The sequence below is a fragment of the Eucalyptus grandis genome, chromosome 5, assembly GCF_016545825.1.
Source record: "Eucalyptus grandis isolate ANBG69807.140 chromosome 5, ASM1654582v1, whole genome shotgun sequence".
NCBI classification, from domain to species: Eukaryota; Viridiplantae; Streptophyta; class Magnoliopsida; order Myrtales; family Myrtaceae; genus Eucalyptus; species Eucalyptus grandis.
The window spans coordinates 4,493,938-4,517,683 of record NC_052616.1 but is presented as its reverse complement, the minus strand read 5'-3'; the positions used below and the strand labels follow the sequence as shown (position 1 = coordinate 4,517,683).

The 23,746-nt window shown below is 37.9% G+C and overlaps 3 protein-coding genes across 3 annotated transcripts; 1 reads left to right on the top strand and 2 right to left on the bottom strand.

Moving 5' to 3' along the window:
* Nucleotides 1-1,748: 1,748 nt before the first annotated feature.
* Nucleotides 1,749-9,095, top strand: LOC104441363 (hypothetical protein; the record flags this gene model as incomplete). The annotated part of the gene is made up of 5 exons (XM_010054491.3): nucleotides 1,749-2,310; nucleotides 4,010-4,443; nucleotides 4,836-4,928; nucleotides 6,645-6,784; nucleotides 8,381-9,095. Coding segments are annotated over 5 exons (1,677 nt in total), but the record flags the coding sequence as incomplete, so codon positions are not given.
* Nucleotides 9,096-11,425: 2,330 nt separating this feature from the next.
* LOC104441364 (protein mago nashi homolog) lies at nucleotides 11,426-15,021 on the bottom strand. Its single transcript, XM_010054493.3, has 3 exons — nucleotides 14,678-15,021; nucleotides 12,640-12,816; nucleotides 11,426-11,690 (listed from the first exon to the last, which is right to left on the bottom strand). Exons 1-3 carry the CDS (start codon nucleotides 14,897-14,899, stop codon nucleotides 11,631-11,633), a joined length of 459 nt encoding a protein of 152 aa, XP_010052795.1. The 5' UTR covers nucleotides 14,900-15,021; the 3' UTR covers nucleotides 11,426-11,630.
* Nucleotides 15,022-21,505: 6,484 nt separating this feature from the next.
* On the bottom strand, nucleotides 21,506-23,306 carry LOC104441365 (mavicyanin). Its single transcript, XM_010054494.3, has 2 exons — nucleotides 23,034-23,306; nucleotides 21,506-22,023 (listed from the first exon to the last, which is right to left on the bottom strand). Exons 1-2 carry the CDS (start codon nucleotides 23,197-23,199, stop codon nucleotides 21,659-21,661), a joined length of 531 nt encoding a protein of 176 aa, XP_010052796.2. The 5' UTR covers nucleotides 23,200-23,306; the 3' UTR covers nucleotides 21,506-21,658.
* Nucleotides 23,307-23,746: the final 440 nt, after the last annotated feature.

Here is a 23,746-nt window from a genome sequence, read left to right as displayed (position 1 = left end):
GTTGGGTTGAATCGGTTTTAATTCAATTTGGGTTCACATTTAGATAGGAGACATTTTAAGTCATGAAATTGAGGATTGGGTCATCTCGGCCTTGTTTCGTTTCTAGTTACCTTGGTTTTTTTCAAGCGGAAGTTGGGATTCTTACAGGTTCCTGCTAATTTCAGTTTCTCTCAAATTTTCCTTAGTTACTAATTGCATATTGTGGTAATTGCTATCAACATATATAATACAAATACTTAATTTCAAATAATTATCATATATCAAATGTTTATATTATGAACTAACTGTTTGTGAGAATTGCAAGTAATGTTCATTCTTTTTGTTTCAAAGCAATGAACACCAACACACTCATTTGCTCACTAAAGCTTTCAGAATATTTCATATTCTTACAAAAATAAGAAGGGAAAATTCTAAACAAATACCCGAATTGTCTTCATTTTCTTAAAAAAGGGTTCAAAATAGATATTATTTTAAATAAGAACCTAAAGTAGTCATGTCAATTTCAAAGAAAAATTTGTGCTTGCTAGTTGGCAAATCTTCTAGTCAATAAAGGGCATCTCTGACCAAAGATAATTTTTTTTATTTCTTTTTTTGCCCTGTTCATCATCTTCTTTGCCTTGAAGATCGGATAAGGACTAACCATCATGTTATATAGACAAAAGAATGGATCAACTACTCAAAGTTGAATTCTTCACAAAGTCTAGGCAAAATGCAACAAAGAGAAATTTTCATTAACAAATTCAATATGCATCTTCTTGCTCCTCACTACATTTCTTGAACATAAAAATTATAATTTCTATTTGTGCACTTTTTTTTTTTTGCTTTTATTTTCTTCCTCGCTACATTTCTTTATCACCAAGTCTTCTCTTTTCCTTCATTTTAAAAAAAAAAATTATGGCTAGTGAGGGCCACCAAAGTTGTTGGCCACTGGGTGAGGGCCATAAAGCCCTCACTTGGCCTTACTTTGGGTGAGGTTGGCTTGGCCCAAATCAACCACTAGAGATTGTGGAGGAATCAATAAAGAAAGAGAGCAAACATGAATTGAGATTTTTAGATGGAGAAAGCATGACAACCTAAGAATTTGGGGCAAATTTTTTGTTCACATTAATGAGAGGGGGGAAAACATAGATATTCTAAGTAAGCTCATATTTGTAGATCGAAACTATTCATTCTTTAGAATCGTTATAAAGCTAAATCAACGGACTCACTACCCCTTTGGGACTTATGGTTTGGACCATTCTTAGAAATAAGAAGGATGCCAACTAATATCTCTTGATTTATGAATATAACGACTTAAAAAGACTATCTATTACATTCTCTTTAGCTCTGATACCATAAAATGATTATGATCGAAGTATTATATGAGAAAACAAGAAAGTATGGGAGATTGACAAATCTAATATTATGAAAAAACCTAAGGTTAAACTTAATCTAAACATCTACGTTGGTTTGATTTATTTATTATATGGAAAAACTCTAAAGACTTTATTATTATTTTTTTTTGGTAAGGAAAAAAAAGAAACTCTAAAGGCTTTATGTTTTTAATATAATCAAAGAAATCTGCGAGTTCTCCAAAGCTTTGTATGATACGGTATAATAACTCAAAAGTTAAAGTTATTATAGATATGAAATAAACTAAGTAAAGGAACGATGTATAAATGAAGATTAAGCTAAATAAAATCTCGAGCATTAATGCTTAAAATATATATATATATATATATATATATATATATATATATATCTATATATACCTCCTCTCCCTGTCCGCAAACCAAAAACTACCTTCAAACTCTCTCTCTTTCTCGCTCGCTCAGACCTTCTCCAAGCTCGAAGACAGTAGTAACAATGCAATCCCCATTTCTCCACCTCTGCAACGCCTCCTCCTTCTCCTCCTCCTCCGCTCGCGCCGTCCTCAATCCTCCGCCGCCGCCGCCGCCGCCACTAGGGTTTCGCCACTCTCACAGCCGCGGCCTCCTCCTCCCCCTCCTCCCTCCGCTTCCTCTCCCTCTCGGTCCCCCGCGGCCCCCCGGTCCCGTCCGCCTCGCCGCCCGGAGCGGCCACCGCGGGGGCCGAGGCGGAGGCGGCGGCGGCGGCGGGAGCAAGCAGCGGGTGAGCGTCAGGGGCAAGAAGGACAACGTGTGGAGCGTCGACAACGACGTCGCCCGGGCCGCCGCGGAGAAGGAGAGGGCGAGGCCGAGGGCGAGGCGGAGGAAGGGGAGGAGAGTGGTGAGAGGGAAGCGAGGGAGGGACGGGAAGGTCATGGCGTCCGGCGCCATGCTGATGGAGGTCGAGACGGTTCTTCAGACTCAGGTTTGGTTCGTTCCGTTTACCGTCTCGTGTCGGTTGCGTTTTTTCGTGTGGGATTCGAACTTGGATGGTTGGGAAAATTCTGTTGCTTCGTTCATTTTCTCCATTAATCTCTGTCGTCGTCGCTCTGTAATTCGACGTAAGTGATGAAGGTTATCGGACGATTCATATGTGGTCCGGAGGAAGGTGCTTTCGATTTCGACGTGTTTCGTTAGGCTTTGAATTATCGTTCTTAGGGAGTTCTGTGGAAATGACCTCAATCTAGTATTTAGAGAGTGAGCAGCTGCTCTGGTGAAAGGTTGAAAGCATAATTCAAAACGGTCCCTTAAAAGCAAGAGTAATTTGATTATAGCACGGATTGACTCTAATGTCATGTCATAGGGGAAGTTTATGCTTTACTGGCTTCGTGCTGCGCAGAAGTGTTCCAGTGTTGTATAGTAGCGTCGGAGTATTTCAAGTTTTGGTGCTTGCAGGTTTGTATTCTTGCTGAAAGTTTCTGGCTTCTTTGAATCTGTTTCACTAGAACAGTGACAAATAGTGTTTACCAAGAAGCTACGGCATGGTCCATTTACATTCTTAGCTCCTGTCCACCCTTTAAAAGTTGATGTTAACTCCAGTTACTAGTCTTGAGTATTGGCATAAGTTTGGGGTGATATTCTTGAGCAAATTATAATTTCTGGCAATGCTTTCTCCTCCATCAAAGTAACAATTCCCCACTTTCGTGGAGTTTAAATGGGGTTGTGCACCATTGACGGACTTCCCAAATCAATTCGAAAAGTTTCTGTGATCAAAGGAATCCAGAGTTAATTGTGACTTGCACTTGAGATAATTGATCATTTACTAATGCAGTTGCTGGAAGGATAATGATTTAATTCGAGCATACATCAGGAATGCTTCATGAGGATTGCTGTACAATCTGTAGGTTGCAGTCATGAAATAACGATTGCTATTTGCTTTGAGTTGCTTTTGTAAATGGGTTGGCATCCGCTTGGCGCCTCATCGTGAACTTCTCCTTGAAGTTTAATATAAAAAGCAAAGGATAGCAATTGGCTGGCTTTTGCAATGGATATGTATAGTGTCAACTATGCATGTTGTATGTTTAGTCATAGCTTGTAATGAAATTGGTGCAGTTTTTCCAGGATATACTTGTTGATGGACTGATTTCAAGTTATATTTGGCTCTCTATCTGTCTGTAATGAATTATATTCTATAGATCTCCAGCACATTTGAGATGTTGGAACAATTGGATATTAAGACTTGATTTCGTCTTTCTCTAGAAGGGGAAAGGGCTTTATATTGGCTCATCTCAATAAGAGAAGAAATGATTTCGAAAGTAGTGAAGAAGAAATGGCATTGGTTCCTATTGTTCACAATTTTGTTGCTGAAACTTCCAATTATATCCTGCATAATCGCCAAGTTTATATTTGAAGGAAGATGAAAATCTATTGCAAGTATTAATCTGTAAAGGCTTGGTAAATATATGTGGGGCCAAAACGATTAGAGATGGGTTGGGCACTTTTAGTACTGACTCAAGTCTAAAATCGTTGAAAGAATTGATTTTTCATCTAGATGAGTGTAAAATGATATATTATCTAAACACAATAAGAAAAGATGCCATGCATAGACGGCATGATATGAATTGATCATTTCTTTTTGATATTCTTGAGCTTAATGAACTCATGGAATTTTTTTTTTCTTTCAGGAACCGTAATAAGACCAGTATGGAATACATTTGCTAGTAGCGTGAGCGGGATATGGAAGGGAGTGGGAGCCGTATTTTCACCTATCACTGCAGAAATGGAACCCATAGACATCAGTAGTAAAAATCAGAACCTCTATGACTGCTACACACTTTCCTGTGTTCAGGCAATTCCAGCCTCACCTGGAGGATTAACATCTCAAATTCAGAGAAAAATAAACTGGGTAACTCTGAATCCCTATGGTGAAATATCATTGAACAATGGGGGCAATGTCAAAAGCAAAGAAGGGACTAAAGATGGAGATTCAAGTAAGGACCAAATTGATGAAAGTGCAGCAGATCGTAAGCTGCCAAAGTTTGATTCTTTCAACTTTGGAGCCAGTGATCTGATGGAAGAAGATGTCATGGGCTTTGAACCTGGTCTTGTTTTCTTTGAGGTATGGACTGCTTCATTCTCTCTTTTTGTCAGATCATGAGAAATTAATTGCATATAAGTAGAAGAGTGTCTGGCTAATACGTGAATAACTAAGCTGTCCAAGTTAACGTCCAATGATTCATTGATTGATGGAAGCTGGAAAGCCATAGTATGGGCATATGGGATATTCAGACATATATAATTGTTAAAAAAAATATCTACATAATCGTGGATAATATCCTGGATTAAACTAGTATGATTAGATCATTAAAGTATTTGCATTTTATCTATGGTAAAGAGGTACTTACGACTAGTTCTACTAGGTTGCATTTGGAAAGTAGCGGAAAACATCTTTGAATATATCATACGTGATAAGGACATCGAATTTTTACTCATCTGAATGGTTCTTTGAAGGATGGATCTTATTCCAGGGGCCCAGTTGATATTCCTGTCAGTGAAGTTGATGGTTCTAATTATTACTTAAGCCCCACTTTCAAGTTTGAGCAGGTAAACAGTCCAGATTTCAATAAAGTGGAACATTTTACGCATGAGTGTGGGTTTTCTGTTACATGCAACTTGTTAACTATATATTGGTTGTTTGCAAATTCTTATTCTGATTTCGAATTAAGTAGGATGCAGCATCATGCTTGTTTTTATCAGGATATGGAGACTGGAGGATGTCCTCCAATATCAGTCTGTCTTTAGGGCAACAAAACAATGTGTCTGTACTCCTTTTGTAACCAGAAGGTCAGAAAGGATTCCTGAACAAGAAGAAGGCTGCAAACATTAAGTTACTATTTGGTCTTCATATCATGACAATTGATCAGTAATTAATGTGTACTCTTGCATGAATAGAAGACATTGCAGTTTCTTTTCCCCTTAATCTGACTATTCCCTCCCGATTGTAAGATTATCTGCCCCTCATGCTGCAGTTATCTAAGAGACTTAATGCATCATATATGTAAAGATCCCAGCTAGGAAATTTTATAAGCACTTGCCTGAATATTATGTTTGGTTATCCTTTACTAACATAATCCCTCTTCCCAGCCACAACTAAAGAGGTTAATCACCCCCTATAACTTCATTGACCATGTCCCTAATCCATAGACGTGGGCATCAGTGTTTATTTTCAATGGCTAGAGAGCATAAGTTGGGATCTTTGTTTAGCTTTCATCCGCTAAGATGGACCTTGGTGGAGAATAAATTTATGATAGGTGTAGAAAAATCTATTCCCCAGTGTCATTATGAAAACAAAGAATTTGCAGCTATTTAAATTGCCTTCATGAACTGAGTTGATCACAGTCTCATTGTAATACATTGTTTCTTTCTTGCTGTTATTGCATTTCTCATTTTCATTTTTTGAGATGAGATCAAATAATTTTTTGGTACAAATACCTAGGCAGCTCTTGTGTGAGATTTGAGTTTTGTCAGAGTAAATGGAGCCAGCTCTTATTTTCAGATAAAATGGGAGATATGTAGTCATTGGTTGGTTATCCTACAATTGGAGCACATTGTTATACATGGATCAAAGAGATAAAATCAGGGAAGAAAAGGCAATTGCTTTTGTTGGTCAAAGAGTATGCATTGTCTTGATGATACTGTTCAGACTTGGCTTGTTTTGAGACTCAATGTGATAGAACAGAGAGTACTTAATGCTCACTGCTGGATTCATGATCTCTGATCATTGTCACTAATTTCCATTTTCATGTAATTGTGGTGTTGTCATGTTACCTTTAGTAGCTCCGAATGTTTTTACTCAGCCGCCCTAATAGTCCTAGTAAGTGCTGCTCTGACAGAATTCTCTTTACTTTATTAGAAAAAACACGAGGCCAAAGGAAAATGTTCTGGTAATTTCTTCACAAGGGTGCATCATCCGCAAAATGCTACTGCCAAAATCTCACATCTAAAGGGACTACTATGAACTTGTTTTATTTCTAGGAATGCATGGAGATAACAGTGGTTGTGGATAATTTGCGACTTATGATGACAATGTTATCCTTTCTGGGGTAATATTGTACATAATTGGTGCTTGAAGAATGCTTCTATCTAATTGTCATAGGCAGATAATAGTTAAGCTTCTTCTTCAGAACTCAGGAAAATGAAGAGGATTTCTTTTGGTTATTGCTTAATATCGGTGTCTTGTTTTCTTTGCTGAGTAAAATTGCGAAGTAGTCGTGTGAATTTTCTTTTCTACACCATTAATCTGTCCTTTCCATGTCTCAGTGTCTGGTTAAAGGTTGTCACAAAAGACTCCGGATAGTCCACACGATAGAATTCAACAATGGGGGTGCAGACATTCAGATAATGAGAGTTGCCGTTTATGAAGAAGAGTGGGTCAGTCCAGCGAATATTCGTGATGATAGGTAATGTAATTCATGTTGCATTAATATTGGATATGTTTTGATCCTTAGACCTGTTGTGTTTCCATCTTGTTGAGAATCCTGGTCCAAATTATATGATCTGATCCCATTATTCATAGCTGAAGAAACAATCCGGATCTTAAGTAGAACCTTAAGGTGGTACGATCATTAGAGACTCGTTTTAATTCTAGAGATAGGTGCAATTTTGCTGACTTCACTTCAAATTAAATTTATATTCAGACTTGAAACTTCTAGATTATGACATTTTGGTTTTCTACTCATGTTACTTTAATTCAAGTAATAGAGATGATATAGGTCTTTGTAGCAATATTTTGATTTTTTACTTGGCATAGGTACTTTAATTTTGTGCATAAGTTTCTGATTTTCCAGGTTCTTATAGTCTGATCCTTCAAGCACCTTGCCACTCGCAAGTAGGTTCCTGACTAGACCAAAATGAAAGTGGAGTTACAGTGATTCACTCTGCATATGGAAAAAATTTAGATGTCTAAACTACTAGAATTGAACTGGAGATCCCTACTAGAGATGTTCGACTCTCAACTTGTCTCAGGCAGCCTGCTCGGTAGTCAAAATGGAAAGTTAACTTTGTTTGTCTGGTAGGCACACAATTTGATTTTCATGTAGTGGATGGAGTCCTGAATAAGTACCCTTCTTACTATGTGAACTATTTTGTTGATAAAGAAATTTGGTGGAAGGGGTAGAACAATTATACTTGAGATTAAGATCTTTTTTTTTTTTTTTTTTTTTTTTTTTTTTTTTTGGCAATAGGTTTTATCCTTTTATTGTATTTATAAGCCAACAGTGACAATGGCAATATGGGGCATTAAAGAAGAGTAAAGTCTTGACTTGTAAAGATGGGATGAAGGTTTTTGTTGTCACTCTTTTGAAGTAATCATACGTTGTTACTTCTTCTACCATTTGAGAGGACAAGGAGTATTGTGCAGATTCTTTTCATCTACAGGCCTATAGTGTTAGGCAGCAAAAAATTATCTGGATGAATTTTGAGATGACAAGTGTGAATCATTTCTGCAATGACTTTGCTACTTCATGTCCTACATTTTGCAGTAAGTGGCGCTGCTTAATGTATAGTTTGTTTATGGTGTTATTCCCCAACATAGTGCTGCCTTTATTACAGTTCCCGAAAGTAAAAGAAATGAATGAAAGGTTATGCAGGATGCCTAACGGACTAGATGCCCTTATACCCAAAGCATGATGCTGGTCCTGGACAAATGAAGGTTTTAATCTTTTCATAATTTGGGAGTATTATCAGACATGTGACAGACTAAAATGTCGCTCCTTAAAGATTATGCCAGTGGTTGGTCTGTTAGCATTTATGAAAACAGTTCCCTGGATTGGCTACTTCTTGGTTGGATTATATGCTTATGAACCAATTATGCTGAAGAGGAGTCTTCAAGAGCCTACATGTGTTGTTTCTCGTTGTGTTTTCCTTCCAAACCCATGCTTGGCCAGCTGAGATGAGTTGAGGGTCTTTGGTTTTTCTCAAGTTTATCAAAATTATGCTTGTGATTTCAATATTTCCTGTGGAATCAACCTAAGTTTTTGCCTGTTGTCATGGGACAGCGATACGGCCTTTGATGTGAAGCCATTTTCACTGCGGAAAAGAACCCAGCCATCGGATCTCACTGGTTCCTGGAAGGTATTTGAAGTTAGTGCCACACCGATATATGGTGAGGAGACGGTCGCAGAAGAAGGCAATGGGATCCCATATGTCTACCTTTGCACCGAGACCTTAAAGAACAGGACCTTGCCTGAGAACTTAGTATACTTTGGGGAGGAAGAGATGCTTGACATGCAAGACGCGGCCATTCATTGGTTACCTGGTGGCGTTACTAGTTATGTTGACATTAGTAAGGACGGGATTCTTTGCCTCGGTGTAGGCTGGTACTCTGATGAAGGCATTAATCTCGTCATGGAGAGAGACTATGGTTTGGATGGGAAGCTGAAGGAAGTACGGTGGAAATCCGAGTTAAAGAGAAGGTGGTCTAATCCAAACGTAAATATGGACTGAGGATTTTTCTTTCGCCTTGCTGCTTTCTACATGAAGTCCCATCCCTTTTAAAAAGATTAACGTAGGTGTACAGAGTGCTTTCGGCATATTGAAGTTGGCGGTGGTCATCATGTTCTTCAGAGTTCACACCCAATAGGCAGCCGAAAATGTAAGTTGTAGGAAACAAAATAAGCTTTGGGCACTTAATCTCAGCGTGACAAAATCTCTTTTTCTCTGAATATAATGTCGAGTGAGTTTCAGGTGCCTGGAAGCACATGTTTCCTTCTACTCCATTGCATCTTTTCTTGCCTTCCGGCTCTGGAAACGCTGCAGCATTCATTTCGCAACTGTTGCACCCGAGTCTTCGCGTTATACAATTGCTCGACACCCACAATCACTAGTCTTTACACATGATAAACCGAGAGAAACGGTGAGTATTCAACGTCATATCATCGTCACTTGACAAATTACTATGTGACGATCTTACAACATTCAATGCAAGCTTGTTAGTTTGTTCTTCTGTTGCTTTATCATTGGGCTTGCAGCTCCCTTCCATTCAGTTGTGTTTCCCTTCCATTAAACTCATTCTAACCTCTCCTTTTTACTACCTCGTACCAACCAACAAGCGGTCCTCAATAACTTTTCGAAGGATATCTACTTTTCAAATACGACATTGACTGTGCATAGTGAAATAGATTCCGGGAAATAAGAGATTTTGGCAGCGTTGAAGGTAATTACATGCCCCCTGAGCTAAAAGGAAAAATAATTGGCTCAATTAAAATGAATAGACATTAGGAAAACTTTTCAAAAGAAATGGAGAATTAAATAAAATTAAGATAGATATTGCTCATGGAGCGTGCCGTGCCAGCCAGTCACTGGAGATGCTGTGGAGCACTATTACACATTTATTTTTACGTTCCAATAAGATACATCCATCGCATTTATTCTAGATCTAGACATGAGAAATAACCAATTTTATACGCTTAATTCTAAGATCTAAGAAATTAATCTCTCTTTTCTGTGAGCAGATCAACAATTTGCTTTTGATTAACTTATGAACTTTAATTAAAAGAAGAAAAAAAAAATCTAATTATGCGATACTCATGTTCTTGCTTCTTTTCTTTAATATTTGGCCCAGATGTTGTTAGTACAATTGCAAAAGAGAGTTGGAATATGATTTCCACTGTTTGATAGAGTGTGTAAATCAACCGAAAACCAAATCGAACCGAATTCGGTTTTCATTAAAAATTGAAATTTTTCGGTTTTTATTGGTTAACCGAACCGAACCGAACCAACAAATAAAAGTGGAGAAATCGAAGTTTAATAGAAAAAAACGAAAACCGAAAACCAAAGGTTAAAAATCAAAAACCGAACCAAATCGAAATTTCGGTTCGGTTCGAATATTTTTTTAACGGTTCGGTTTGGTTCGGTTTTCAAAAAAACGGAACCGAACCGCTTACACCCCTAGTTTGGAATAGAAAATTTACTAGTGATTTTTCTTTAGGGAGTAAATGATCTTTTCTCGGCACTTTGTCGCATTGCTTGATATCGATGCTTCGTTCAATAGTTGTGCGTTAGATTGATGTGTCTCCAATTCACGGGAATAACTATTTCAGCAAAGATCACCAAGAATTTAAGCCGGATTTTTTTGGGGAATTTTCACAAGAAGTTGGCGGGCTTGTTGGGACAAGCATCACGAATCTAGTTTGTTCTCCCAGCTCCAACCATTTGCGTTGGACAAACAGCAGAGAGCAAATAAATAATAAAAACTCCGTATATCTTGTCCTCACCAATAAATGGATAAGAGCAGAAGAAATCATGGAGCCCAACGAAATGGGATGATGAGAGACACCTGAAGAAACACAGAGACAGAGAGAATGGAAGGACGAAACATTTTTGTGTATTTAGAAAAAAATGATTTACGATTTTAGTTTGGAGAATCCATTTTTCATGTAACCAAACTAGAGTTTTATGCGGAGCGAAGTAACATTTTACTAGATTTAACTTATTTTCCCCTAAACAAACAAAGGAACAATATGATAGACAGCATTTTCCTATAAATTATTTTCCTTGAAACAAAGGCAATGTAAATGTGAAGTGACCATTTATCTTCCTCCATCGGACCTTAATTTTCATATATTATTGTTGTTATTGAATTCGTACTCGCTGTACATTAATGTCAATTACCAAAAGGCTAACATAACCAATACTATCCTATACTCACGCAACATATATAATTGAAAAGGGATAAATATTTACAAATTTCTTTTAGTCAATAAAATAATCTTGACATTCCAATAAATCCCGTAGCATCGTGCCAGCACTTTCTAGTACTAATATCATAGATTCCACAGCTAGAACTAGGAGCAGCTGTCACGAATCTTCAAAGACAGATTAAGAAACTATCTGCAGCTTTCGCAAGAGCAATCTTCTCCGATGAACACATAAGATTAGCTATGCAAATTTGATCAAGTACGAAAGTGATTTGCCCCAACACTGTGTGCCAAAGAAACAAAAATTAGCTCAAATAACCCTATACTGATCACTCGAAAACACATCCTTATGAAAACTGAATTGACACAACACGGTGCGCAGGCGCGCAAGCGAGAGAGAGAGAGAGAGAGAGAGAGAGAGAGGTGTCTGGCATTTCGAGTTAAAAGCATCTTTTAGTTACAAACCCAAAACTCAACAAGGAGATTCCACCAGTCAATACTCAAAGTGCACAATACCACAATATGCATGCTGCTCAATCAATGACAGACCACGAGGCTACCGCCAAAAGGATCAAACAATTGGGATTCAGATGCTTGGAAGACGTCCTCCTTAGATTGGCTTGATCTTGAAGTGGAGGGAGATGAGAGAGAACACAAAGCATTTCAAGTCCTGCACCACAAGTATTTATATTATTATCTTGAACTCCTAAATTTGAGTTAACCAAAAGCGTTTGGCAAGGAGTTGACCTAGCAGAAAACTCCTACTGCCTTACCATAGTTGATGGGATAATAGAACGTATGAATTTAAATGGAAACAGCAACATATAAATATATATAGATTCAAGAAGTGAAGACCCTGGCTTCAGCTTTCTATTCTCTAGCTCAAATACTTGCTCCTAGAAAGATGGATATTATTAAAGTAGCTTTAAAATGCCAAAGCCGTTTGTGTTTTAAGCAGCATTAAATAATTGGTGAAGAGGCCTTCATGCAGCAAGTTCTTCGTTCTCAGACTTTTTATCCAGGATAACTCCACTCAATACAAACCATTCCACATTCCATGTTAATAATACATGCTGGTGACAAGCCTGTTTCCTCCAGCATTTGAATATATTATCTGACTCCTCACTTGGCTACTACATGAAATTAAAACAGGAAACTTTAATGGATATTATTTTTCATATCAATGATTACAACCCACGAGGCACATTTAAATAAAGGTAATTTCTGTGTGAGAATATAAGCTGAAAGAGGACAGCTTCACACCAAATCAAAAGATTCCAGCCTTAAAAACATCGAATGAAACCAAATAACAAGTATCTGCGTACGACAGTATGTTAAACAGGCCTCTGATAAAATAAATAGCATTCTAACACGAAACAGTATCATGTACATATGTTAACTGTACATGGCCAAGAACTCCTATGGACACAAAAATAAAAATAAGGAGGGCAAGGAAAACATGTATATTCTGCCATAAAACTAGAATAGCAAATCAACATATTCATTGCAAAGGCAAGGGAACTACATATACACCAAAGGAGAAACATATGAAAGCATTACATATCAACCGCACACAGTAGTAAGGAGTGCCAAAAAAATGAAAGCAGAAGAAGAGAAACCTGAACAAGATAGTAGAATATCCGAAGCCCGTCAGGGTCCTTGCTTGTCTGCACGTCAACAAGGGAACCAATCTTTGAGGTAGTGAAGGAAATGTGCTCATTCCCCATTACAATCTCAAGTTCTTGCCGTCCCACACGGTCAGGTTCTGGCCAGTTACTATCATCTTCCTTCATAATCTGAAAGACAGTCAATTTTACCCAATTATACACCAAGAAGAAATGTGATATAAATACACTAAAGACAGAAGCAATGAGATACCACTAAACATTAGAAGAAAAAAAAAAAAATCCAGGAAACTGATCCATTCTGAAAGGACGAAATCTATAATACTATAAATGAATCCCAAAACTTAACCTCAAGGAATACCAATGGACTAAGAACTTTAGCTCACTAGTAAGATGAAAAATCAGCGCAAATTAATTTGAAGCATGTGAAGCCCTTAAATGATTGGTATCGCCAATGAAGTATTACCATGGTGCAAAGATGATCTGTGACAGAAAAAAAACTGGCATATGCATGGACAAGTACAATAAGCATACATAATAAATTCATAAAGTGGCAAAAGTCCATGGAGAACATATGCTTCAACACAAAAGCATGGAGAATTGGTCTCACAAATGAAAATTTTACCATGGCGCAAAGATCACCTCATAAAAACCAACAAGAAAAATCATTGTCTATGTCTTGTAGATGCTATTACCAGCTTTCTGCACTATTTTCTTCACCATTCTCTACTACCAGTATCACATGGGGAACCAAGAACATTGGCAGAATTGTCCCAACTTATTTGACCTTCTAAGCATTTCTCTCCATTTGTATTTGGACCATGGAACACAGAACTTCACAGAAAAAAAGAAGAAGGGCGACAAAGCCATATATTTCTTTCATTGAACAATTGTTTTCCTAATACATTCATATGCTTGTAAGTGACAAGTACTTTAGGATAAAGGCGATAGCTTTCTTCTTGAAAGACATATTTTCTTCTCAGAAAAAAGTCGGGCCAACACTCTTCAATGTTTTTTTAACTGCTGTGTGTGTGTGTGTGTGTAAGACACACAGTGAGCATCATGCTTTACAAAAGGCAAATGCTTCAGTCATTAATTGACATTTAGTAACACCAAGCATATGATTCTGATTGCCAAATCTCCAAATTTTAGGATACAGAGTATTCAATGGATGTCATCAGTTCCACTAGAGCTAGTATTTGGAGAAAAAAGGTACTGCAGTAATAAGAAACGAAATTTGAGAAATGGCATGACCCAGCAATGAATACTACCCTGAATCTAATGGAAATTTATGGCTGCTGACCCAATCAAACCTAAATCATCACTGGTCAGCATCCAGCAGCCAGGCCACAGAATTACCACTGACCAGAACCTTGGTTGAAAAAATAATTTAAATCCTCAAGATAATCCCAGAAAACAACATATCGTTTCTGGTTTATCATCCCAAAGGCTCTTCTTATCTCGTGTTCTATGTACCCAGAATTGGGGGGAAAAATCAATTCTACACTACAAAAACTCAAACACCAAGATACTTCCCCAACAATGTCCTATAACATGAGGAACCAACCATCCAAGATATCACATAATGTGCAAATGACAGTTCCTACAAAGAACAGGCCGAAGCTGTTCTCTCCCATAAATGTTCACCCAAAGAACTATTACAACCAGTTTCCAATAAGCAACACTAAAAAGGAACAAAAAGACAGGACCTCTAGCATTGGCGAGCTAACAAGTAACCAGAAAGAAGAAAGGAGAAATCCCATAAAACAGCATATCCAAATCATGCATAAAAATTCAATTTTTCCCCATTAAATCCAAAGCCCCACACCATAGGAGAACCCTAGCCGCCAACAAAATGGACGGCACAGAACCAACAAAGCGAACGAAACGGAACCAAAGCAACCTCCGCTTCAATCGCACAGCGCATCCGAGCAAGAATTCACGCGAGGACGAAGCAAATTCAACGGAGCCGCACCCAAAAAGAAACCCTAGAAAACCCAAACCAAAGAGCGAGAGGAAAGGGAAGAGAAACCTCGCTCTCGGAGATGATGCGGCGGCACTCGCGGAGGACGGCGGGGGTGAGCCAGACCTCCTTGCGGATCATGATGTCGTTCTTGTAGTTGGAGTTGTTGGCGTACCGCAGCTTCCCGTCGGGCCTGAACTCGAACTCCAGGAACTCGTGCCCGAACTTCCCCTTGTGGCCCACGTAGTACCGCACGTAGAACTCGGCGTTGTCCTCCTCGTACTGCGCCATTGTCCCTCTCTCCCTCTTCCTCTCCGGCAAACCCAGCTGCAGGTCTCTCTCCGTCCGGCAGGTGTTCGTGAAAATGTTGGGGGGAAAGAGAGAGAGAAGAGGAAGAAGAAGGAGAGCTAGGTTTCTATGGCGACCGCAGAGGCGGTGAGGAGCGCGTAACGGGCGTAACGGGCCCGGGTCGGTCTGGACCGGGCCGGGTCAAGTGGAAACCGACACAGTTGCCGGGCCGGGGCAAAAAAAAAAAAAAAAAAAAAAAATCTTTTACTAGACTTTCTTCCATAATAGCCGTTCAAAATCCGACATTGCAGATAAGCAAACAGATGAGGTGACGGTAGACACGTGTTGCCACGTCTACCAAGAGCATAAGCATGTCGGATTAGCTAGGAGTGATCATTTTCAATAGAGGTGAGCATAGATCTCGAGCAAAATCGGGAACTAGACCGAATTGACCTAAAAATTATTCTATTTCTCGGTTCTTCAACTCCTTGGTCTGGTTCTCCATTCTGAAAATTTTATAGCCAGTACAATATGGTTCGAATCCTAGCTCTTGAGTAGGAATCAAACCGAATTGGATCAGGAGAATTTGAAACATTATTTTTATGTTCTTCCATTAGACTTGCCTTGGTGCAAGTGGAAGATATGTACCCGTTAGAATACACCTGCAACATATATATGTATATATGGAGGAGAAATTTGGTATACTATGTACTTTGGAATCCTCAAATTAACTATTCACTACTATTTTACATGTGTTTCTAATGTACTCTTGAATTAACTCCTTTCATTACTCTACATGACAACGTAATATATAGTTTTTGTGAATGAAACTCTATCTATTTGAAGGTGTTTTTTGTTGTTGCTTTAATTTTTATTTTACTTGACTAAAAATGAAGCAAAAAAAAAAAAAAAAAAAAAAAAGGGACCAAAGAAAATGAAATAGAAGAAGAAGATGGAATTGGATGATTCCTAAGTAAACCCGGAATCGTAGATTTAGTTTCGGGGTGGATTTTAGGGTATACAGGGTAGATACTAGGTTCTAAAAGCTGGGAATCGATTCCGATAAAATAGATTCTAGATTTTAGATCCATTCACCTGTAGTTTTCAGGATGGGTCATTTCTAAATTTGGAACTCGAAATCTACCTTATTAGAACCAATTTTTAGTTTCTAAAACTTGGAACCTTCCCTATTTGTTTGGTATTGTTCCAAGGTCTACCAAGGAATTGTTTTTTTTTTTTTTTGCTTTATTTTCTAAAAAAATGAAAAAAGACGAATAGCATTTACAACAAAATAGTATGAGCTACAAAATGGCTCAAAGTAAAATATCATTACAAAACAAACAAAAATATAAAGCAATAGGGAAGTTAAGCTCATTTAAGAAAGCTAAATTATCTTCTTCCAATTTCATATCAAGTTTTAACCTATTCCCAAGTGGGTAGGTGAATGGATAGGTTTAGCATCTAGAATTTGGAATCTACCAACATATTACTAATTCCAAAAATTTGGAATTGGGAATAAATTTCCATGGACAATCGGTTTGATTCTCGAATAGAACTAGATTGATTGCACAACTCTAAGATTAGCAATGGCCACAACATTGTTAAGTCAAATTTCTAACGTTCAAGAGAGCGGAAGTCTAACGAAAGTGTTTCTAAGTCATTATTTCAAATTAGAAGTATTGATGAGATTGAAAAAAAAAGTTTGACATACTGATATCTCACTAAAAATAAGTTTTAGAATTTTTTGTGGGATAATCCTATAGCTCATGCTGTTGCCAAATTTCAAGGGTTTGCAGAATGTTACATGAGCTTTAAAGTTGCCATATCTCTATGTTTATGTCACTAGATTAGGCACATATATTTTAATCTTATAGCGATGAAAAGCCTTCATTGAGTTAAAACTCCAATAAAACTTGAGGATTTGATGCTACATCATTGATTGGATCAGATCTTTATGAATAATCATATCTTTTTCATAATGCAAACTCTTATTTAGGGGAAAATTGTCAAAAAAGTCATAAACCTATTATACTTTTGTCAATTCAATCCTAAACTTTTTAAATTTGCCAATTGAGTCTTAAAGATATCATGTTTTGCTGATTGAATCAATCCAGTCAATTTTGGCTGGTTGGCTCTCTAATGTAACATAGTCGGTGTTGACATGAACACAATTTAATAATATTTTAATTTTTAATTTTTTGATTTTTGATTTTTCTTTTCCTTTTCCTTCATGGGTTTAAAAAAATGAACCTATATCAACTAAAATTTGTCTAATTCTAAATCCAAAAATTGATAAAAATTATCTAATCAATCCTAAGCCCATTGTATGGATATCAATTCAGTCACAAACTTTCCAATTTTGTCAATTTGATTCTAAACCTTTGCGTGAAATTCTAATATAATCCTCCCAACAATTTTTGTTGGAAATCTTAAGATGACTAGGCCATAACTAGACCAACATGATAGTGGTTTTCAACGAAAATTAACCGGAAAGCCTACATTTAAATTTTGTACAAAGGCTTAGGACTAAATTGACAAAATCGAATTTTTAGAATTGAATTGGTATTTACACAATGGATTCATGACTGATTTGGTAGTTTTTCCCTAAAAATTCTAATGAAAACAAATCCTTATTTTTTACGACCTTTTGCATTGATTGAAAATATGTTATACTCGTTACATTTTGAGTGCCCCTTTTTAAATGGGTTACATGAGTTTTATATTAGCTTTTTTGGGCTAATTTCCAAGTGGAAAAATGATCCAAAATGTCCTAAATATATTGCACTTTTATCAATTCACTCATAATTTTTTTACTTTGGCTAATTGAGTCCTAAAACTTTTTACGCTTTGCCAATCGAGTTCATTCAATCAATTTTAGTTGGAAATTGTTAACATAGATGCCGGCTCTTTTACGTGGTATGACCGATACTAATGTGAATAATTTTTAATAATACTTGAATTTTTTTCGAATTTTTTATTCTTTTTTTTCCTCCCTTCTTCCTCTACCCGGAAACCACGTGGACTGGTTAGTTTGATCAAGTTCTTGGGAGTGTTGGTCTAGTTCTAGGCTCCTAAAAGTGGAATCCATGTCCGAGCAATCCGGTTTCTAGCTCCAAGGGGGAACTGGACCAGATCGATGGTTGGGTTCGGTCCTCAATTTTGATTTTGGGAATCGGATTGGACTAGGAATCTATCACCTCTAGTGCTTTTGTTGAGCTAAGTGCTTTTGTTGATTAGCTCAATCAATCACATCTATATCGTTGAACTAGGGTTAGCACTTAGTAGGTCTTTTCATTTCAACAACTCTCTTCCCTTCGCAAACCTCGCCTTAAAATCATCAAGTTAACATCTCTTTTACTATTTGGCCTAGATAAATCTCGAGCCAAATACCTTTCATCGAAGAAGATGTTTGTTTGGATCTATTGTTTGCATTGGGTCCCGTGTCATTTCGGAAAGAAGGTTACGGATTTTAATGCAACTACAATAAAGTAAAGGATAAACTTAAAGCAGTTGAAAGTAAATGCGAGAAGGGGATAAGTAAAAATAACCGAAACTGAGTATGTCGAGGTCAGTTGTAAAAATGTGTGATCTTCTACGATGATGTCTTGTTGGCCTTTTATAGTCTAGTATTGTGAATAATTGCCTTCTAGTGGTTATCACTTCAATTCCAAATATCTTGGAATCTTTGGGAGCGCACCTATGACTGCATTGTCCTACTTGCGAAGCCATCGGCATTACATGCTTGAGTAATTGTCTTTATTCTTACATTCCTATTCTCAGTGGTAATCAGTATCGATTCATCGGGACCTGTGATAGCAGCCTCTTCTGGACCCTTTTTTCAGCTCGCTTTATAAGTCTCGGGCTTATTGGGCCTTATTTTTCACCTTGGCCCACTAACTCATTTTCGGTATTGTTCTACCAATTTTGGATGCCGCAATGAAATATCTTTTACAAAGTGTTATATTTTGATTTTATTAAAAGAGACTTAGGTTTTGTGTTAGTATGAGACAGAGAGGATCAAATACGTATGGGAATATATATATATATATATATATATATATATATATATTATATAATTTCAAATCTAAAGGAGTCGCTTAACATGCTTAACATGAGCTCAAAACTAATGATAATCAATGTCGAAATCAATTCAACGGGTCGATCTAAACTCGCTTTAACAAAATAAAGAAAGCCCATTAAATTTAAAGTGGTTTATACAATATCGAAGATGATTTGACAACACTAGGTATTAAGAAAAGCGCTTGGAAAGCACTACTTTCAAATAAATTCAATGACACAATGTCGGAACTTAATCAACAACGCTAGATAGCTATAATGACACCTAGTAGACACTACTCCTAGGTGGATATGAGGACACAACATCGGAATTTAATTGACGATGCTAGAAAATGAGGATAACACCTAGTAGACATTGCTTCTAGATGAATATAAGGACACAACGTCGAAATCCAATCAACGATGCTGGATAGTATCAACAATACTTAGTAAACATTGCTTCTAGATGAGTATGAGGACATAATGTTGGAATCTAATCGGCAACACTGGACAATAGTAACAACACCTAGTAAACACTGCTCTTATATGAACATGAGGACACAATGTCGAATTTAATCGATGATGTTGGATGGCCGGTTAGCACTCAGCATTGCTCGGGATATAAACACTCACCGAAATTGAATCTACGATGGGAATCTTAAGTTACAGTTAAACTAGACTAAATAAAGATGAAAAGTAAGATAAAGTAGTTTTTGTGTTTTGTTCGAGGAGGGCTTTTCTGTTGGATTGCCTGTAGTATTTATAGGACAATTTGATAACCGTTGGTGGTCAGTTGCTTACTCCTCAAGAGTCACTCCACATTCTATAAGCGCATTATCCACATGCAGTTACTTTCTAACATTTTCGATGGTGTTCTCATGATTTGTCTTGCAAGTAATAACTATTCCTCTTGAGTTTGACACCCTTTTAAGTATTAACTGCCGAAATTTGCTGTAAATGTTATGTCTTCAACATCATCTCTTGACTTGGACACGTGACAATCAACTGCTTAATCATTAAATTATATATCTCTACTTGTAGGTTCATCGAAATCTAGCCCAAAGGTTCTTGAAATCCTTGGCCAATCTTCATTTTCATGAGCACCATGGGCTGGGCTGATATAAATCACAGCCCACATGTGACAGTGAGGATAATTTTAAAGGTTTCTATCCCTTGTGACCAGCACGTGATTGTAATTTTAAAGGTTTCTATCCCTTGTGACCAGCACGTGATTGTTGGGATATTTTTGGGTGTCAAAGGTGTTAACACTTACGCCCATAGGATTGCATTTTGATTCGATAATCAATCAAATAAAAGTAGCAAATCGAGTAGAGATTCTATAGGAATGGAAGAATACCATCGGAGGAGGAAGAGGAGGCAACAGCAGATTTCACCTCCAGAAGCGCGACTCTGATGAAGAATTCTAGCAATGCGAGACTGAGGGGGGATAAAAGAAAGAGAGCCCGTATGAAGAGGAGTGATATCGAATTGTAAGATTCTCGGCGCATAAAATTCCTGACAGTATCAAGGAAGAAAAAAGAAGGAAATCGCGAGGAATCGATAGATGGAGGCATTGAAAATTGAATTGAGGGCAACGAGGAATGTCGACCTTTTGGAGGGGCACGTGAGAGTGGTGAGGAGATTTATGGAGGGTCTCGCCTCAGTGCAATAATAGAATGAGAGTCAATTGTACAATAGTTTTCAAGCTACTTGAAATTGTTGTACAGTCCTTCGGTTCAAAATCAAATCGCACAAAAGTCCTTGAAGTTCAAACGTTCCTCAAACCTTTTCTCAGCCCTCCATGGCCATTCATAATAGGGATGAGAGATGGTCGGGTTCAATTCAGGAATTGACCTTTTCGGTTCGTTTCAAGGCCGGCTCTAGGGAGTATTAGGTAAGTTCATGGTTTTAGGAAAAACCAGGTTCGATTCCCAAGTCAAAGTTGAATCCACCCACTTTACCCAAGAACTGGCCAGACGTTGGTTCCAAAGTGTATGTTTTTAAAACCGGTCGAGATTGTTTTTTAAGAAAATTTTAGCTTTATTGACAATTATAAACTCAATAAACAGGAAAAAGAGAGAGAGAAAGAGAGAGAGAGAGAGAGAGAGAGAGAGAAAAAAAAAACAATGCAATCACTCATCTAGTTTACGCCAAGGGAATTGGGCACGTGGCAATCCCTGCCCCGTGGTGCCCTTGACCGGACGAAGCAAATTTTCCACATGAAAGAAGGCGGGGGGCGTCCGTCCGTGCCGTGTAGAAAGTACCCCGCCCCGTCTCATTTATATTTGGTAATAAAGTGTTTGTTAATATATATTAGTTACAAGTAATTTATCAAATAGGGATTAATTTATCATATAAATTTTTATAATATTTTACCCACTAACATATATATATATGTATGCCAAGAAAGGTTAATACAAATTAGTAGGGTCGCATTTAGGAGATTGTGATATTTCTAATAATTAGTTATAGAATATGAATAAGATTAAGTCAGCGCAATTCGTAAGGTCATGAAAATTCTAAAATAGTTATATATGTTGAATACATGGCCAATTTATTCAAATAAACATCGCTCAAGAATCAGAAATACCTCAATAGATAATCGAATCGAATCCGAGGGACCGTGCTTATTCCACATGCCATACGTTACATACAACAACAGACAAAAGAGAACTGAATTTTACAGCAAATTGCACTGGCTCTTCCCTAGCACACTAGTGCAATCACGGTCGCTACCACAGATGAGAGTCCAAGCATCACATTGCCAACGCCAAAAACACTAGTGGCTCCGTTGCCATTGGGTGGCGGTGGAGAGGTCGTTCCAGTAGTGGTGGAGGGCGGCGATGGTGAGGAGCCAGGGCTGGTGCTCGACGAGCCGACAGTGATTGCCAGCTTCATGCCGCTGCTGCAATGGCCACTGGTGGGGCAGATGAAGTACATCGGGCCGGCTGTGCTGAGGGGGATGGTGGTGCTCCCGCTGGTGTAGGATTTGATGGCGTTGCCGGTGTTGCAGTTATCATAGTCATCTTTGCTTACTTGGTCAACCGAGTGGAGCGTGGTATACGTAAACACTAGATCCACGTATCGGAAACAAAAGAAAAATACAATAAAAAAGGTTAACGAGCTTAGATTAGGGTAAAAAGGGAACATTATTGCTGATTATAATTGTGCTAGCATTGAAAGTAGATCACCAAGAACCGTCACATGGTCAATGATTTGTTGTACCTACGTCTAGGTAGACAACAAGATCTCTCATAAAAAATAATATGGAGTCAATTCAGACAGTCCACGCAGACACTATAAGAAAGGTGCAGCCCACGTTCAATAATTGCCTGAACATGAATATTTTAGCTCCAAGTGATTGGCTTGATGTTTCAATGAATTTTGGTAGATGTCACATCCACCAAATTAGCTATCTTGTCAATGTCATGAATAGGGCCAAAAGAAGAACATCAACCATGCCGACTAATGTTTTCCGGGCTCATTATACGGCTTAACGTAATCAATTTGAAAGGTTGAGCCACTACTGATTTCAATATTGATTGAAGGTGAGTGGAATGGATGTAGATATCTGTTGTGATGTGATAAAATAAATTATTGAAGCCGTCTATGTCAATGGAAAAAAGCAAATATACTTTCCCCATTAATGTCAAACTCTTGACAATTTTGTACTTTCAATAATCTAATCTCATCAATAAATTTTCAGGCACACACATTAATTTTAGAGAACTCTCCAGGGTTATGTAGTATAAACTTCTAACTAAATCCCCGTCACGAATGGTAGAGAATTGTCGTAAATTAAAGTCTGTATTGCTCAATGGATCATTCCTCGAATGAAGTGTCTCTTCTCAAGGCAAGTTTCGAAAATCACATCTAGAATTCATTTGTTGAGTAATACTATATATGAATGTCGCGTGATATAAATGAGTTTAAACGGAGAAATCAAAGACTTACAAACATCGGCCAAACGTCAAAACTAAAATGCCTAGAGAAAACAAAAAAAGATAAAGGAAGTGATCAATGCGATGTCAATTAAAAAGACATCTATGTGTATAGAGTGAGAGGAGTCGGGTTAGCATACCAAGAGAGTCACCAACATTGAAGGTCTGGGAAGCGGCCCAAGTCGCATAGTTGGTACCTTGGGTCCACCCAGAGGAATCCCCCACGGTGAGGGTCGCTCCGTGCACCTTCGCCGGAATCGCCAGCAGCAGAACGAGCAGCACGGGCACAAGAGAAGCCATTGTCATGTTGTCTCTTGACAAAGAGGGATGAGAGATGAGAGAGGTCAGAGGGGGAGAGGGAGGGAGAAAGGGAGATAGAGAGAGGCAGAATGTCTCAAAGGCAAGCTGTACATTATGCAATTTATAAGGTATCATGACCTGGTATAGAACAAACACATCAACTCATCCATTTTCTTATCCTTTCTCTACTTAACTTCGTCAAAGAAGAAAAAGAAACCCCAATTGCTTTTTTTTTTTTTTCTTAAATATATTATTTCTAACTTCAAAAGTGGACAGCAATTATTTAGAAAGAAGCTCCAAATTTTCTTCTGTCTTGTCTACCTAACTCTAGGAGACTCTCTCTCTCTCTCTCTCTCTCTCAAAAGCGTCTGACTTTAGAGATGGATTGGTTCACGTTCATCAGGTAATTGCTCCACCAGACGAGCGTCAACCAGCTTGGCAAGGACAACGGCCGATGCTCTGGGTTTTATTTATTGAAGCCTAAGCAGCCCCACGTCGATCGCCAGCTAAAAAGTAAGACAATCCAGCATGTGTTCATCATCGTTCACCTACT

Bases quoted from the DNA above. Each gene is read 5' to 3' on its own strand.
- LOC104441364 (XM_010054493.3), bottom strand. From the start codon at position 14,899: ATGGCGCAGTACGAGGAGGACAACGCCGAGTTCTACGTGCGGTACTAC. The intron at 12,817-14,677 runs GTTTCTCTTCCC...ACTGTCTTTCAG, and splicing joins GCATCATCTCCGAGAGCGAG to ATTATGAAGGAAGATGATAG. The intron at 11,691-12,639 runs GTTTCTCTTCTT...CTTGTGGTGCAG, and splicing joins TATTCTACTATCTTGTTCAG to GACTTGAAATGCTTTGTGTT.
- LOC104441365 (XM_010054494.3), bottom strand. From the start codon at position 23,199: ATGACAATGGCTTCTCTTGTGCCCGTGCTGCTCGTTCTGCTGCTGGCG. The intron at 22,024-23,033 runs GTATGCTAACCC...ACGTGGATCTAG, and splicing joins CAATGTTGGTGACTCTCTTG to TGTTTACGTATACCACGCTC.